This window comes from Dipodomys merriami, unplaced genomic scaffold (genome assembly GCF_024711535.1).
Source record: "Dipodomys merriami isolate MVZ:Mamm:240054 unplaced genomic scaffold, mDipMer1.0.p SCAF_4, whole genome shotgun sequence".
NCBI classification, from domain to species: Eukaryota; Metazoa; Chordata; class Mammalia; order Rodentia; family Heteromyidae; genus Dipodomys; species Dipodomys merriami.
In genome coordinates, this window is record NW_027205603.1 from 85,850,109 (window position 1) to 85,864,997 (window position 14,889).

At 37.9% G+C, this 14,889-nt stretch overlaps 1 protein-coding gene across 8 annotated transcripts in view; it reads right to left on the reverse strand.

Annotated features, from left to right (window-relative positions):
* Positions 1-1,993: 1,993 nt before the first annotated feature.
* Cyrib (CYFIP related Rac1 interactor B) overlaps positions 1,994-14,889 on the reverse strand; it is a 113,188-nt gene continuing 100,292 nt past the window's right edge. For 7 of the 8 annotated variants that reach the window (XM_069991401.1, XM_069991398.1, XM_069991405.1 and 4 more), the window contains 8 exons: positions 14,014-14,119; positions 11,311-11,447; positions 10,352-10,429; positions 7,807-7,923; positions 6,979-7,058; positions 6,698-6,824; positions 5,224-5,294; positions 1,994-2,735 (listed from right to left, as the gene is read on the reverse strand). In XM_069991401.1, the coding sequence (XP_069847502.1) occupies positions 2,672-2,735; positions 5,224-5,294; positions 6,698-6,824; positions 6,979-7,058; positions 7,807-7,923; positions 10,352-10,429; positions 11,311-11,447; positions 14,014-14,119 (780 nt within the window). In that variant the 3' untranslated portion in view covers positions 1,994-2,671. The remainder of the gene's footprint in view (positions 2,736-5,223; positions 5,295-6,697; positions 6,825-6,978; positions 7,059-7,806; positions 7,924-10,351; positions 10,430-11,310; positions 11,448-14,013; positions 14,120-14,889) is intronic. The other variant, XM_069991403.1, reaches the window with a different exon arrangement.

The following is a 14,889-nucleotide window of genomic DNA, read 5'->3' on the forward strand; positions in this document are numbered from 1 at the left end:
GTGCACTAACCCTGGCCCTTGTTTTGGATGAGCCTGTACTCAACCCTGCATGCCTTCACACAGAGAGAGGGCAGACACTGGAGCAGATCTGGGTCAGATCTGGCAGAAAACAGGTGTCTATTTGAATGGCAAACATTAGGCCTGAGGTGCAGCCTAGCTCCTATCCCAGCACTGTACGTCTACAACTGTAGGCCATATTGTCTCTGTCACAGCTAAACTCTACCACTAAATGAGAGTAGCCATAAATAATATAGAAACAAGTAAGGGTATGTGCAATAAAACTTTATTTATGAACACTGAAATTTGAATTTCATATACTTTTTTCATGCTGCAAAATATTTTCTCAACCTTTTTAAAAAACATTTGCTTTTTCTTTTGAATTTTTTTTCAACCTTTTAAAAATCATTCTTATAGTTCACAGGCTGCATAGAAACGAATGATGGTGATTGCCCACAGGCTGGTGTGCTGACCTCTGGGCTCTAATTAGCGATGAGATTCTCCATTTACTCTTCAACATGCAGAGCATGAACTGGTGTCACCTTGATAGGCCATGGCAGTATTTCTACATCTACTTCAGTAAAATTGCGTTGATTGGTATTCATTCACTCTACTCAATCACTCACTTGGCACCTATTCAGAGTTGGGTACTGTGCAAGGTCCTTCCTTGGGACACTGAAAACCAAGACCTGGCTCTACACTCAAGTTCTCACACAATCTCAGTATCTAGCATCAGGAAAGTGCAGTTAAACACCAGGGGTGCTTTATAAGACAGCTATATTAGATTCTTAGAGGTGCTGTAACAAAGTACCACAAACTAGGTGGCTAAAACAATGGAAATTTGTCAGCATCCTAGATGGTCAAAGTCTGAATGAAACATCAGCAGGGCTGGTTGTTCTGGAGGCAGCTGCTACAGCCCAGCAGTTTTTGATGACTCTTGGCATAGAAAATTACAAGCCTTTGCCTCCATCCTCTTGGGACCTCTGCTGTCTGTTTTTCCTTCTTTTTTCTTATAAAAACTTGGCATCCAAGATTTTGTCATCTCTAGTTCCTTAATTTCTCTTATGTAAGTCTTTTACCAAGGGAACTAATATTTACATGTGCCAGATAGATCTATCATCTTTTGGGGGCCACTATGCAGCTCACTACTTGCAGAAGACGCTTAGAAGACAGGACCAATGTTATCCAGAAAGCCGATCCTTGAAAGGTAAGAGGTGGTGTTGGTCAGATGGAGATGAGAGAGAAGGAGAAGTCAGGTTTAGGTTTAGCCAGACCACAGTTATGAGACGACACCACATGGAACAATCTGTAAACAGCAAGTAACTGAGCGTAGCTGGAGAACAGAGTGTGAAGTAGGAGAGCGAGCAGGAGGCCAGAGAAGTGAGCAGGGATTTGATGGTGAAGGACTGCTTGTGCCAGCTATGGCACCATTCATCCAGGTCTTGATGGAAGCTTCTGTGATTTTCTTTCATGCAAGCCACTTTAATTGTAACTCCAGTCACTAAACCACTGGCATGGTTGAGTTAGCTTCTCCTAACCATGAAATTGAGATTTCATGATTTAGTTTTTATGATCTTAAAACTAAAAACATCTTAGTTTTCTATGAGGAGCGAGATTATACCCTGGGAAGTCTCACAAGCACTCCCTCTTCTCCGAGGCCAAGGGCAGCTTTTCCTGCACATCATTTGCTTCACATTGCTGCCGCCTTTTCACTCTTGAATGAGAATCAAGCGGGTGTGGTTTTCCTTCTATTACTACTTCCATACAAGAATACATCAGAACAGGAGTCAAGTTCATAACACGATCACTGGTCTTACTACACAAAGCAAAGTATTAAAAGCAATTATGTACATAGACAAAGAAGAAATATACAACTGAAAAGACCCACCTATCCCCTAGAAGGAAAAAACATGTGATGTGTATTTGCATTCCGTAAAAATATACACGAGGAAAACTTCAGAAGCCTAAAACAAAACCTCAGTAAACCAAGCCACACTTAGAAAAAGGAAAGCTGATTTTTATTTTATCAACAGCCATTCTTTAAACATGAACATGCATACGTAATATTCTACGCACACATCACAGTTTTTAACGTTAGTTAATAAAGGTTAAACACACAACATACATCCTTACCAAAAAGTTAAAATGCAAACTTAAAACTTTAAACAAAAGTCTAATTTAAAAAAAGTTTGTGTTGGGTACCATTTGTACAACACAGTTAATTTAAACATTTTCATTTTGGCTGCACACATGGAAAAAGCGGCAGTAGAAAATAAAGTCATTGAGGGATTTTAAATAGCAGAATAGGCAGTTTTGCCATGCAGGAGAAGCAATATTAAATATTAGTTTTCAAAAAAAAAATCCACATTTAAAAATATTTAGTTCAAGTCACAGAATTTTTCTCAGTAGAGACCCCAATGCAATGCATAATTAGCTGCCTTAGATGGCCTGGTGAAGGGACGATGCCCTTCAGAGTATAACTTTACTGATTTTGGCACAGAAAAGAAGTTGTAAGAACAAGAACATGATTTTTAAAAAAGTGGGAGGAGGAACAGAGGAAAGAAATCAAAGCAAGAATAAATGAGATAGTAATTGCAATCACTAAAAAGCTGTGCATTCTCAGTCACTGCAGAGCACTGTCCTCCGTCTGCACCAGGTGCTCACTCCTGAACTGTTATTGCAGCATAGATTTAATTTGCTTGGAGGTAGTCTCATCATTTAAATGTTTTGTTGTGTACCTAAAGGGAAAAAAAAGATTCCTTTTAGGAAATTGAAACAGTCTGCATAGCATTTTATAGTGATGACAGGATGAGGCTGGGCAAATCTTCTCACCCCGTTATGCGTGGCTGAGGTTAAAGAGCCAGAAGAGCTGCCCTCTCCCACCTGCACTGCACAGCCTGTCATACCTCATGCCACACCCTGTTTGCTCTCACATAAACAATCAGCTATCTCTCATTCAAGAAAAATAGCTGTTCTGGGGCTGGGAAGTGGCTCAGTTGTAGAGCGCTTGCCCTTGCATGCATGAGGACCTGGGTTCGATCCCTCAGCACCCCATAAGCAAAAAGAAAAAGCTGGGAGTGGCGCAGTGGCTCAAGTGGTAGAGCGCTAGCCTTGAGCTGAAGAGCTGAGGGAGTTCAGGCCCTACAACCGGACCAAAAAAAAAAAAGAAAAAGAAAAGAAAAATAGCTGTTCTATCACAAAGGTGGGCAAGTTACAGTCACAGGGCAAATCCAACCCAACAGCTGATCTGTGAACTACACTTTTATACTTTGGATAACTGGGGGCAGGGGACAGAATCAAAATAATAGTAGTATTTGGTGATGAAATGGAAGTGAAAAGCTTTGTGTTTACACACAGAAGTGGTATGGAAACCTACAAAGCCACTCATTTGTGCATCCTTTATGTTTCTGCTGCTTGTTTCAACGGCAGTTAAGTCGCAGCATCCTCATGGAGTCACTAAGAATGAAGACAGCTCAAGACTTGTTAAAAACAAGTAAAACAGCAAGATTTTACTTTATAATTACCACCCTATATGTGGGAGAAAAAACATACTAAAACCAACAGGTGACTTTGCCTTGGTTGTGCTTTTCCTTCCTTTCCCTCAGCAAAGACTCCAGTGTAGCAGAGTTTACGCCGTCCTCCCCCTCTACCCCAGCCCTCCTTCGCTTTAATTAAAGAAAAAGGACAGAACAATCTTCAACACTAAAGAACAATACAATATTATAAGATCCTAAAGTAATTTTTTTTTTGGGGGGTCCGGTTGTGGGGCCTGAACTATGGGCCTGGGCGCTGGCCCTCAGCTCTTCAGCTCAAGGCTAGCGCTCTACCACTTGAGCCACAGCGCCACTTCCGGCTTTTTTCTTTTTGCTTATGTGGTGCTGAGGAATCGAACCCAGGGCCTCAGGCATGCAAGGCAAGCGCTCTACCACTAAGCCACCTTCCCAGCCCCCCTAAAGTAATTTTTGAGAATATCTCCCTCAAGGTAAACTGGAACTAAACCTGAAGTTCAGTTACCTCCACACTTAACAATACATTTGCTGCCACAGGCAGGCTTTGGAAAGTCTGACCCTTCGGGAAGAAGAGCACTTGGAAGAAAAATCTGGCTGATTGAGACACAAGGAATGTCCAGTAAACAATCAAAGAGAAAGTCTGATAATACCCTACTGGTAAAAGACAACACAGTTTGCACTGTAAAAATCACAAGAAGATAATTCTAAATACCAGGCTTATGGCTACAACAGACTATAAGCTAAGTTCATTTAATATCATTTGGATTTCCATCAAGGTGATGACTGATTATGCAGCACCTTTCATAATAAAGTATTTGAAGGTGCCACTTATGACATAAGATCACTATGTAAGCAAATACTTCTGTGCTCATACCATTTTTGTGTTTTAAGCCTCAAACAATCAGGAAAGCATGACCTTGCAGGTCATGAAAATTTTACTACCAAGTAAATTTCTGTGACAAGACATTTCAAAGTACTGAGACTTTTATTCAAAAACATTCCAGCATCTTCAGGACCCTTAGTAATTAAACCAAGTAAGACTAACCAAAAAAAGAAAAAAAAAAGAAAAAGAACAAAGTAAAAACAAAACAAATAATGAGTGATCAACTGACTTTCATTATATGAAATACACAAGTGCCACAGATTGGTATTGATACAAACAGAAATGTAGTAACAGTACAGTACAAGTTAGGAAACATTTTGTAAGATACTACTATAAAGAGCCACAACTATCTACATGTGTGAAGAGAAACTTCTAGCAGGCTGTACATCAAAATATTAATAGTCACTTATCTCAATAGAGTGAGATTACTTCCGTTTTTTTTTCCTTTAAATTCTCCAGCATTTTCTGAATTCTACTTACAATCAGTACCGGTTTGTTTTACTAAGACAAAGTATAAGCAATCCTTGCTTCAAAGGGGCAAAAAGAAAGCTTCAAAAACAAAACTTCATGTTCATAGTGTATATGCTGATCCTTAATTTTAAAAAAGGAAAGATAAAGTTGCTGTTCTCATATCCTCACTATAAAACACTATAGCAACTAACTGAAAGCCGTATTACCTTTATGTGAGCAAGCTGAAACCTTCCCAATTCAGCTCGAACATCTATCTTCATATTCTTGGGTGCTGCCACATTTTGAAACATTTTCTTCACACATACACACCATGTCTTTCCTTACCTATTTCTTTTATATGTAAGTACTTGTGCAGATACACACCTGAGAGCATTTAGAAGACCTTCTACACTATTAGGAGGTTGGTCCTTAAGAACTTTGATACAACCTTTCATCTAAGGAGAAAAGAAAACAGAAAAAGTAAAATACTTGCTTTTTATGTTTATTTTCTTTTCCTTTTTTGGGGATGGGGGACAGTACAAGGTTTGAAGTTGGGGCCCTACCCTTGCTAGGCAAACACTCTACCACTTAAGCCATGTCTAAATATTCCTTTTCAAAATAGGAAAACTTAAATCCGAACCACATTACAGAATTTGGGAGATTATATACTTCAATTGTCAAATTATTCATTCTTACATGAGGGAAATTTAAAAAAGAAGCACAAACCTACCAAGTGCTATTAGTTTCAGTCTATCAGTTAAGTCAAACTTTTGGAGAATCAGTCAACCAAAAGTATATCCCCACTGATGGAGAAAAAGGGGTTTGAGAAGTAAAAGGGAACATGGAAGGCCAGGATAATTATCTGGGGAGGCAGCAGTCCATGTGTCAGAAAAAGGGAAGAATGAGGGTAGGTTACTGTGAGAAAGCACAGCAGAGCAGAAAGAACAAAGGCTCTGGAAGCCAGAGACACATGGGTTAAACCTCCCATGGGACCACTCGTAAGTCTAACACTCAATTTTCCACGATGCAGATGTTCTGTTAGTGAAAGGTAGTGGTAGTATCAACACCCTAGCATTGCCACAGGAACCCTGGAGAACAAGATAATAATACAGTAAGTGTTAACTGTTCTTTTTGTGTAACACACATGCTCATGAAAGCACAAAGACTGACAAGAAATCTGTAATTGAGATGTAAAATGCTGAGGACTTACACTTTCAGGGATCATTTCTATTACTAGAGAAATCTTACTGATTGTGTAAAATGCCAAAATGCTAACAAGCCTGAAGGAGAACTGGAAGACAGTTCTCATCAAATACTAATTCGAATCTGAAATGTTGAATGTGAGAGGACGATGAGACAAACTACAAAATAGGAAATCCAGAAAGCTACGTCATTTCTAGTAGAAACTTCCAGAGAGACAAGTAAAAATCTGGTTATAGTCCCAAATTACTATGAGTTAGTAGGGCAGAGGAAATATGGAAGACTAGTACTGATATTTTGTATGTAACTTTAGAATAAACCTTTTCTTTGAAGTGGCACTGGCCAAAGGAATTAAAGAAATAAATAGACATTTTATTTCATTTATTTACATTGCCAAGCATGCAGAAATAGAAGGTTCTCACAATGAGGTGGTCTATGGACAGTACAGTTATCCCTCTATTACTTAACTTCACCCATACACTAGCCACCATTAACAAGACAGTAAAGAAGATGAAAATCTCCCACTATCACAGATGATACAGATCAGAGTTCTTGAGAATTCAGAGAATTCAGCCTACTATGTCTTTGACTAAAACAAAAGCCTACTGATTTTCATGTTAAGAAAATGGTTTGGAATTATGTAAAACATGTAACTTACATCAATTTTAGACGTTTTGGCAAATGCTCCCACGGGGTGTACATGGTCATAGAGTATGATGACACCGACCATTACCCTCAAGCAGAATGACACTGTCTCTTCATTTGTAAATCTGCTTCTGTATTCCCTGGAGGGCAAAAACATGTGGATGGATGAAGCACATCAAGGCTTTAATGAGCTGACTCCACTTTTCTGATACTGAGACATGTTCATAGCTGGGTATGCTTTTGTAATATTATCTCACCAGTACTGTGAGGTGAAAAAGATCAGCAAATACTCACGGTGTTTCCAGCATGACTCGACACACACTAGCCATGGTGCTCAAACAGTCTGTGGTATTTTCTATTGGTAAATTTTTATTCTGCAAGTATATGGAGAACAAAAAAGGAAAAATTATTTTAGAATAATTTAAACAAAAAATTACAACTTTATAATCTGTCTCTTCTAATTTCCCAAATATGCCCTAGATTTAGGCTTTGTTCTAAGCAAGCTCTGGAGATAAAGCCACCAGCTTGAGAGCGAGCACCATCATGCAGATACAGGTCACAGGTATGATGCCTCGATTTGGATTTCCCATAAGGGTACTGGAAAACTGCTAAAAACTTTTTAAACAGAAGATAGAACTTAACTGTGTCTTAAGACTACGTGGCTGCTCCATGGAGAGAAAGCCACAGTGGAGCAAGAGCGTAAGAGCCACCGGGGACACAAATACCCAGAAAAAGTGGTCATATCTCCATAGGCAGCAAAAGGAGTTAACTGTTCAGATCCATGGTCCCTTTCAGAGGGAGTCAATGAGACTTCAATAGAGTAGATTTAGGGAGTGAAGACAGAGTTTAAAATGATAACCTCTAAGTTTCTTGCTTGTACAGTGGTATTGCAAAGGACTGGAGAAAAAGGCAAGATGGAAAAGACAATCAATGGGGGCCACTTCATCACTATGGCACTGACAGTACCTCAGGGAGAGACAGCAAACAGGTGAACAGATGCACACATAGGGGTCTTGGAGAAAAACCAATATTCAGTTTGGATATGATATATATAGACAGATGTGCTGGACTCAGCAGTGGAAGAGTACCCATGCAAAGAATCACTTCCTAAGCAATACTTACCTCTGATACAAATTTTGTTGTAGCATCACTTAAAGTTTTCAGCATTGGGGTTGCCTCAGCATAAAACAAAGACATTCGATTTGCCAACTCATTATTTACTTCATTTTCTCCTTCTGCCTGTGCAGAAAGTAAGAGCATATGCTGTTAGCCCATGAATTATTAAATGTGGAAACATCTACAAAAGGACCAAGATAGAGAAAGAGCCTACCACACTAATGTTTATTTATCTAGAAAATACCCTTAAACAGACCCTTTATATGCACATAATACTAAAATATTCCTTAAAAACAAGCTTGCAAATGACAATAAGCAATTTTTAAAATTGGATTCACATGGAAATATTCAAATTGTATTAGGGAATTAAAATCTTGCTGGGTGCTGGTGGCTCACGCCTGTAATCCTAGCTACTCAGGAGGCTGAGATCTGAGATCTGAGGATCGAGGTTCAAAGCCAGCCTGGGCAGGAAAGTCTTGAGACTTATCTCCAATAAACCACTAGAAAACCAGAAGTGGCGCTGTGGCTCAAGCGGTAGAGCGCTCGCCTTGAGCTGAAGAGTGCAAGGACACCGCCCAAGCCCACAGTTCAAGCCCCAGGACCGACAAAATTAAAAAAAAAAAAAAAAATCTTGAGGGACTCTCACTGTATAAGAAATGGTTAGAACAGGAAGATACTTCTGAAACTACTTGTCCCTCATGATGAACACATAAGTATCCACATAATATTGCAATAAAATGCTAACAGATAATGGCAGAAAAAAAGGAATAAGGAAAATATTAAGCTAGACTGGAAGACACTAGGAGGACTATGGAAGAATTAGATTGGCATAGGCGATGATGACAGGTATTCCTACCTGGTGAGGTGGGAGGGAGGAGAGTCTCCTTCAAAAAACTTAGTACATTTCAGCATTTTCAGTGCAGTAAGGGTCATCAGCTTAAGTAGAAGCTGGAGTCAGATTGTAGAGCACCTTATATGCTAGCTTACATTCCTATTTTTCTTTCCAAATTTAATGTTGTAAGATAGGAACAGTGTGTCCTATTTCTAAAGAAAACAGATCCTGATAGTAGTTAGAAAATAAATGATGCTGCTTCAATGGCCAGAGGGATTGGGAATTGGGCTCTTTGCTGAAATAGAAACAGTGAGAGAGGAAAAGGAACACTGGAAAAAACTGTGAGAGAAACTTTACTTGAAGACCATTGGCTCTACCTTTAACTGTGAAGGATGAAGAATAGTACAAAGATATCCTTAATGTCCTTGGCCTCAGAGTGATGGTAAAAATGACTACAGAGTACAAGACTAGGTGTTCTATTTTAAATTTATATAATGGGCATTAAAGAGATAGACAATATGGTTCACTTCCACACTGGGAACTGGTCTAAATAAAGCCAAACTGATGTAAATAACTATTTCATAGAAATCTTTTATCTCCAATCCTGAGCCTGAAGCACAATCACTTCATAAGTATTTTTTAAATAAGTAAGTAAATGGTTTCTTGGGAATTTTTTAAATCTGTTGCTACTTATCACTCCTTTGCAAGTTCAAGTATTTCTCTAATAAACTATTTATTTGGAGCTTGGTTGATTTTTTAGGTTTCTCTATTTTTCGCACTAGTTAATACAATGCAGGCCCTCAAACCACACAGAGAAAACAGTATTTTCTTCATATCTAAGGTTTACTTATAGCATTTAATTCCTCAGAGGTAGGAAAATGTACTAAAAAGCTTAAGAAGAGGATGACAAATACAGATGTACTAACAATCCATGCCCTTCATCTTCCCTCTTGCCAACACTATACTTTATCTTATTCTAAGTCACTTTCTTTCCAGAATTTATTGGTTCTAAGAATGTGGGGACCAGGAAGTGGCACTGTTGCTCAAGTGATAGAGCACTAGCCTTGAGCTGAAGAACTGAGAGACATCAGTTCCAGAGTTCAAGCCCCACGACCAAAAAAAAAAAAAAAAAGATTATCTAATTTGGGGCTGGGAAGGTGGCTCAGTGGTAGAGTGCTTGCCTTACATGCATGAGGCCCTGGGTTCGATTCCTCAGCACCACATAAGCAAAAAGAAAAAAGCCGGGAGTGGCGCTGTGGCTCAAGTGGTAGAGCGCTAGCCTTGAGCTGAGGAGCTGAAGAGCTGAGGGACAGCGCCCAGGTCCAGAGTTCAGACCCCATGACCAACCAAAAAAAACCACAAAACAAAACAAAGAATGTGGAGACCAAAAAAACCCTTCATCATTAATCACTGTTCAAAAAATTCTGTATAGTGAAAATGAGAGAACACAAAGTAAGTTACAATATGTAATGTTGCACAGACAAAAAGCAATTTTATTGCAGTAATCATGGTAATTAAAGACTGAAAAGGAAAACAGACAAACACCCTCCTAGTTTACTACAGTTTGTGCTCCTGTCCCATAGCTGTCCCTGTTTATAATTATTACCTGTAACACTAACTTTAACATCTGAATAAATGGGGGGGAACGAAAGCAGGAAAGGAAGGAATATATTGACTCAAATTAGCCTTACCACCAAGTAATACAGAACATTAACTTACTGGAACATTATTAATCCTCATACGACTCAAAGTTCTTCTGTAGTAGCTGAAATCGTTCTGTATGGCAGGATTTGTCATCTAAAGAAGGTATTTAGAAAAGAATTTTATATACCAACTGCTAATGTAAAAAATTCAATGAAAAGCCTACTAGTTTCTCTTAGTAAGGAATATTTTGGATTCTGCAGTGTTGTTTTAAGAACTAAACTCCTATCACCCATGAAGGCCTACAACGCTGAACTCAAGTCCTTACTGAACATATTAAACTACACAGATTGTTTTTCAGTTGTGGGCAGTATTCTTCCTTCTTCTTTACAATAATTTCAGGACACAAACGAAATAGCTCATTTATCAAAAACAGAAAATCAAGATTATCAAACAAATCCAGGCAGGAATGTGGAGGCATTTGTTTTTAATAAATGTACATGTGGTCAATGGGGCAATCCTCAAGTATGCTAAGATTTTTTATATATAAATCATTTTTGCCCAAAGTATTAATACATAATGTGTAACAGTTGTCTGGGATATATTCATGAGAGGTCAGTTAGGAAATCCAGCGCATACATTTTATAGCAAAGGTACCCAAGGTCCTGAAATTGAGACCGCCCAAGGTCTCATAATTCATTACCGTGCCAGAGCATCAAACAATGAGAGAATAAAAAGAGAAAAGAGGAGAAAGTGGTAAAGGACGGGGAATCACAAAACACCTGAATAGAAAAGAATATTCCAAAAAAAGCTCAATATCTGTTTCAGTGATTTTAAAAATAAATACTGCATATTAGGTGATTTGCTATTTGCCATATGTCAGAGATGTGCCTGCCATCTTTCCAAATCTTTCCATTTTTATTGAAGTCCATGATACATCACCTAATCATATTTTCAGAAAGTCTACAGGCTTTTCCTGCTAATACTCCTTGAAAATCACTATTTTCCTAACAATTAGGGCCAACAGAAAATTGCACCTTGAGTTCATCAAAGCGGAGTGTGAAATGAAGAATCTCTGCAAACTGTTTGGCAAGAGCCTGCTCTCGCTCAAGATGCTGGGTAGGGGAATATGGTGTACTGGTCAGCGCTCCCAGAAGGCCTCGTAAGGCCGCTTCTAATAGGAAAAAGAGAAAAAGGATAAGTTGCTTGTATTTTGCTGGCATTTGTTTATTAAAACATGAATAATCCATACATGTTATAATTTTGGACCCCCGAAATTAAGGTCTCTTAATTCCATTTATAAATTGTAAATGCAGATTCACTAACAATGTAGAATGTAAATATGAATTAAGCACCAGGGCTAAAGGGTAAATGCAATTACTTCCATCATTTCATGTACTGAGAAATTTGGTTTAGTGAACTATATTTACTGCTAGTGACAGCTTCTTCAGGGGCATTGAGGCCACTTAGTCAAATATACTCAGGCTATGAGTGAATTACCAATTTTCATACTCTGAATATGCTATCTACTTACTGCTTTTTCTTAGCTATTAAGATGAATAAAATATATGATTTAGTAAGCTTTCTACCTATCTCAGAACCACAATAAAAACATTACTCAGGCAGGTAAGTTGCAATAACTCTACTATTAAAGTGCAAGATTAATAAATACTGTGCTCGAATGGAAATACTTATATTTCACTTAAAAATAGAACTATTTCAATTGTAAGCTACAAATAAGCAAATGGTAGATTCTAAGAGTTAGGCAGTGATGTGACATGAACAAATGCCTGATTAATAAATATTAATTGATAAATTAATTTCAGAGTCAACCTTGACTTAAAAAATAACAGCTACTTATGAAGACCATATGAGCCAATATTAGCTGTGCACTTAACAGTTTCTTATTTAACTTTCACTATCAAGTATGACCTGAGCATTACAGATAAACTAAATTCAAGAGGTAACAACTAGTACATGCCAGATGTCCTTTTTGGGGGAGGGGGGTGGGGGGGGAGGTCCGGTCATGGGCCTGAACTCTGGGCCTGGGCGCTGTCCCTCAGCTCTTCAGCTCAAGGCTAGAGCTCTACCACTTGAGCCACAGCACCACTTCCGGCTTTTTTTTTCTGCTTATGTGGTGCTGAGGAATCGAACCCAGGGCCTCATGCATACAAGGCAAGCGCTCTACCACTGAGCCACCTTCCCAGCCCCATGCCAGATGTTCTTGACTCTAAAGTCCACTTAAACACTTGTACCAAATAAAGCAACATTCTACCTAGCCTTCTGAAACCTTACAAAATATTACTACAGCAGGTATTTCTTACATATTTATGTGTTATGAACTAAGCTGGACACTCTGAAAACATTATTTCTCATCTACACAGTAAATTCAAGTGACAGATAGGGTCATTTTTTTCAGGAAATCAGAAAATTCGACTGTTTACTCTGGGTCAAGTACCAGGGAAACAAAGACACTGCCCACACAGAGCCTTCTTACAAAGAGGAAAAAAGACTATAAGTCTGGATACAATATTCAAACTCAGAACAGTTAAGTAAAGTGATCAAGACCACAGAGATAATCTGTAGCAAGCATGAGCCATTATATCTCCAAAGCCTCACATCTATTTATCATTAATGCTCTGGAATCCATACATAATATTCTGATCTAGCAGATTTGCTTATCAATTCTTAAATCACTAACTCAACAAACACTAAGTCTCTCTCATGTGAAGTAAAGAAATGTGTATCTGTTAACAAGTAAAACAATAAACATTATTAACCAGGTTACTGACCAAGAGATAAAGTTTACTCATAACTTTACAATCTGGAAGTTTCAAGGCTCCCAATGACAACAGGAAAATTGGTAGTGTTTTGCTGTATCTTGTTACCATACCCCTCTGGTGGAATGGAACAGCACAGCACTCCTGACGAAACATACTTCATTAGACTAATTCATTCCAACAGTTAAAAGATAGGAAGGTATTTAAGTCCAACCAGTTTAGTCTATTCTCCAGTTACTCTTCTTCCATTGAAATATGTTGTTTTAGTAGAAGCTGAGCCATCTAGAGAACGGTAACTTCAAATGCAGCTAGAAACTAACAGCACAAGAATCTAAATACACAATAGTCAAGATAACTGACCTTTGCTGACAAGCTAAAGAGAACTGCAAAACCAGACAACCAAAATACTTCATCAAAAGACAAACACTATAAAAGAACTAATTTTTATGCTTAGGAAAATAAAGCAACATTTGTTTGTAATAAGTAAGAGAGAATTCCAAAACTTCTAACTACTCTGTGCATGTAAATTGAATGACAGAGTGCTTGCCTACCATGTGCAAAAAAGCCCTGGGTTCGACTGCCAACACTCAAGACACAGGACTCCCCAACAGTCTGTCTGCAGGCCCTTGGCTTGTTTATTTAAATTTTGTCTAAGAAATCACACAGGAATGGACTTGTACACTTAAGAGACAAATTCTACCATTTGGTTTCTTATACTAATATCCTTTAGACATTTTCTATTGAAAATATAATTTGTTGAGGAAATCAGTCTAAGTAATCCAAAGCCTTGGGATAATGATCAGTAGATTACAATGTGGTCTTAGAACCTGTTTTAAGTATAGAAGACATACTCTATCAAATTCACTATTTGTATTGTGAACGTAAAATACTCTGGAAAGCCTCTGACTCTAATATACATGTTGTCACCATTAAGTCATAATTATAAAACTTCCCACTTACCTAACCTCTGAGAAAATTCATAAAATTTCTTTAATTTGCCTACTAATGGAACAACTGCACCCCATGCCTTCTCTTGCAACTTCTCATCTGCTGGATGCTGAATTGCCTTTAAATCCAAAAAATAAAAAAGTTTAAGACGAAAACAAAAAAATCACCACAGTGTCATTTTACACTACAATAAAGGCTTTAGCCAATGTCAGAAACTCTAGTAGAATGTGTAAAATATGCCGTAGTGGACTCAGGAATGCCAAGGGACCACCTTCACAACTCACAAATACTTTAAACTCTACAAAGTGTGTTTGTTAACTATATTACACCATGGTGTCTTTTAGATCTTCAAAAATACATTTTATATTGGTTCCAAAAATCACAGACAGTAAATACACTCAGCATTTCTTCAAAAAAGAAGCCAAACAAGGCAATATGCCAACTCTGGGAACAGGTTAAAAAATAATCTATAAAGCTCTTAGAAGCCTGGCAAATATTTAATAAACTTAAATTAACCTGAAAAAATGTGATTCAGAAATTGTCACATACAACCACTGCATATAACTAAATTCTATTCTGGATTTTAAGTTTCCTTGGGTTTTCCTGAATAAGATGAACAACTAGTTTAAAATCTGAAAGAAGCAGAAGCTAGAAACCCTAATATAAACATGCCTTTGTATACATTCCATCTTTTAGACCATAGGCAATCTTTTCTGACTATAAGGGGTTATTTACAAATAACCCTTTTGCCTACAGATGCTTTCTTAATCCTTTATAGAACTTAATGCTTTTTTTGAATAACCTGTTTTACTTTCTCTAACAACTTCAACCTAACCATATCATTGGAAAGCTGAAATTCAATTAACAAAGGGCTTACATATAAACACG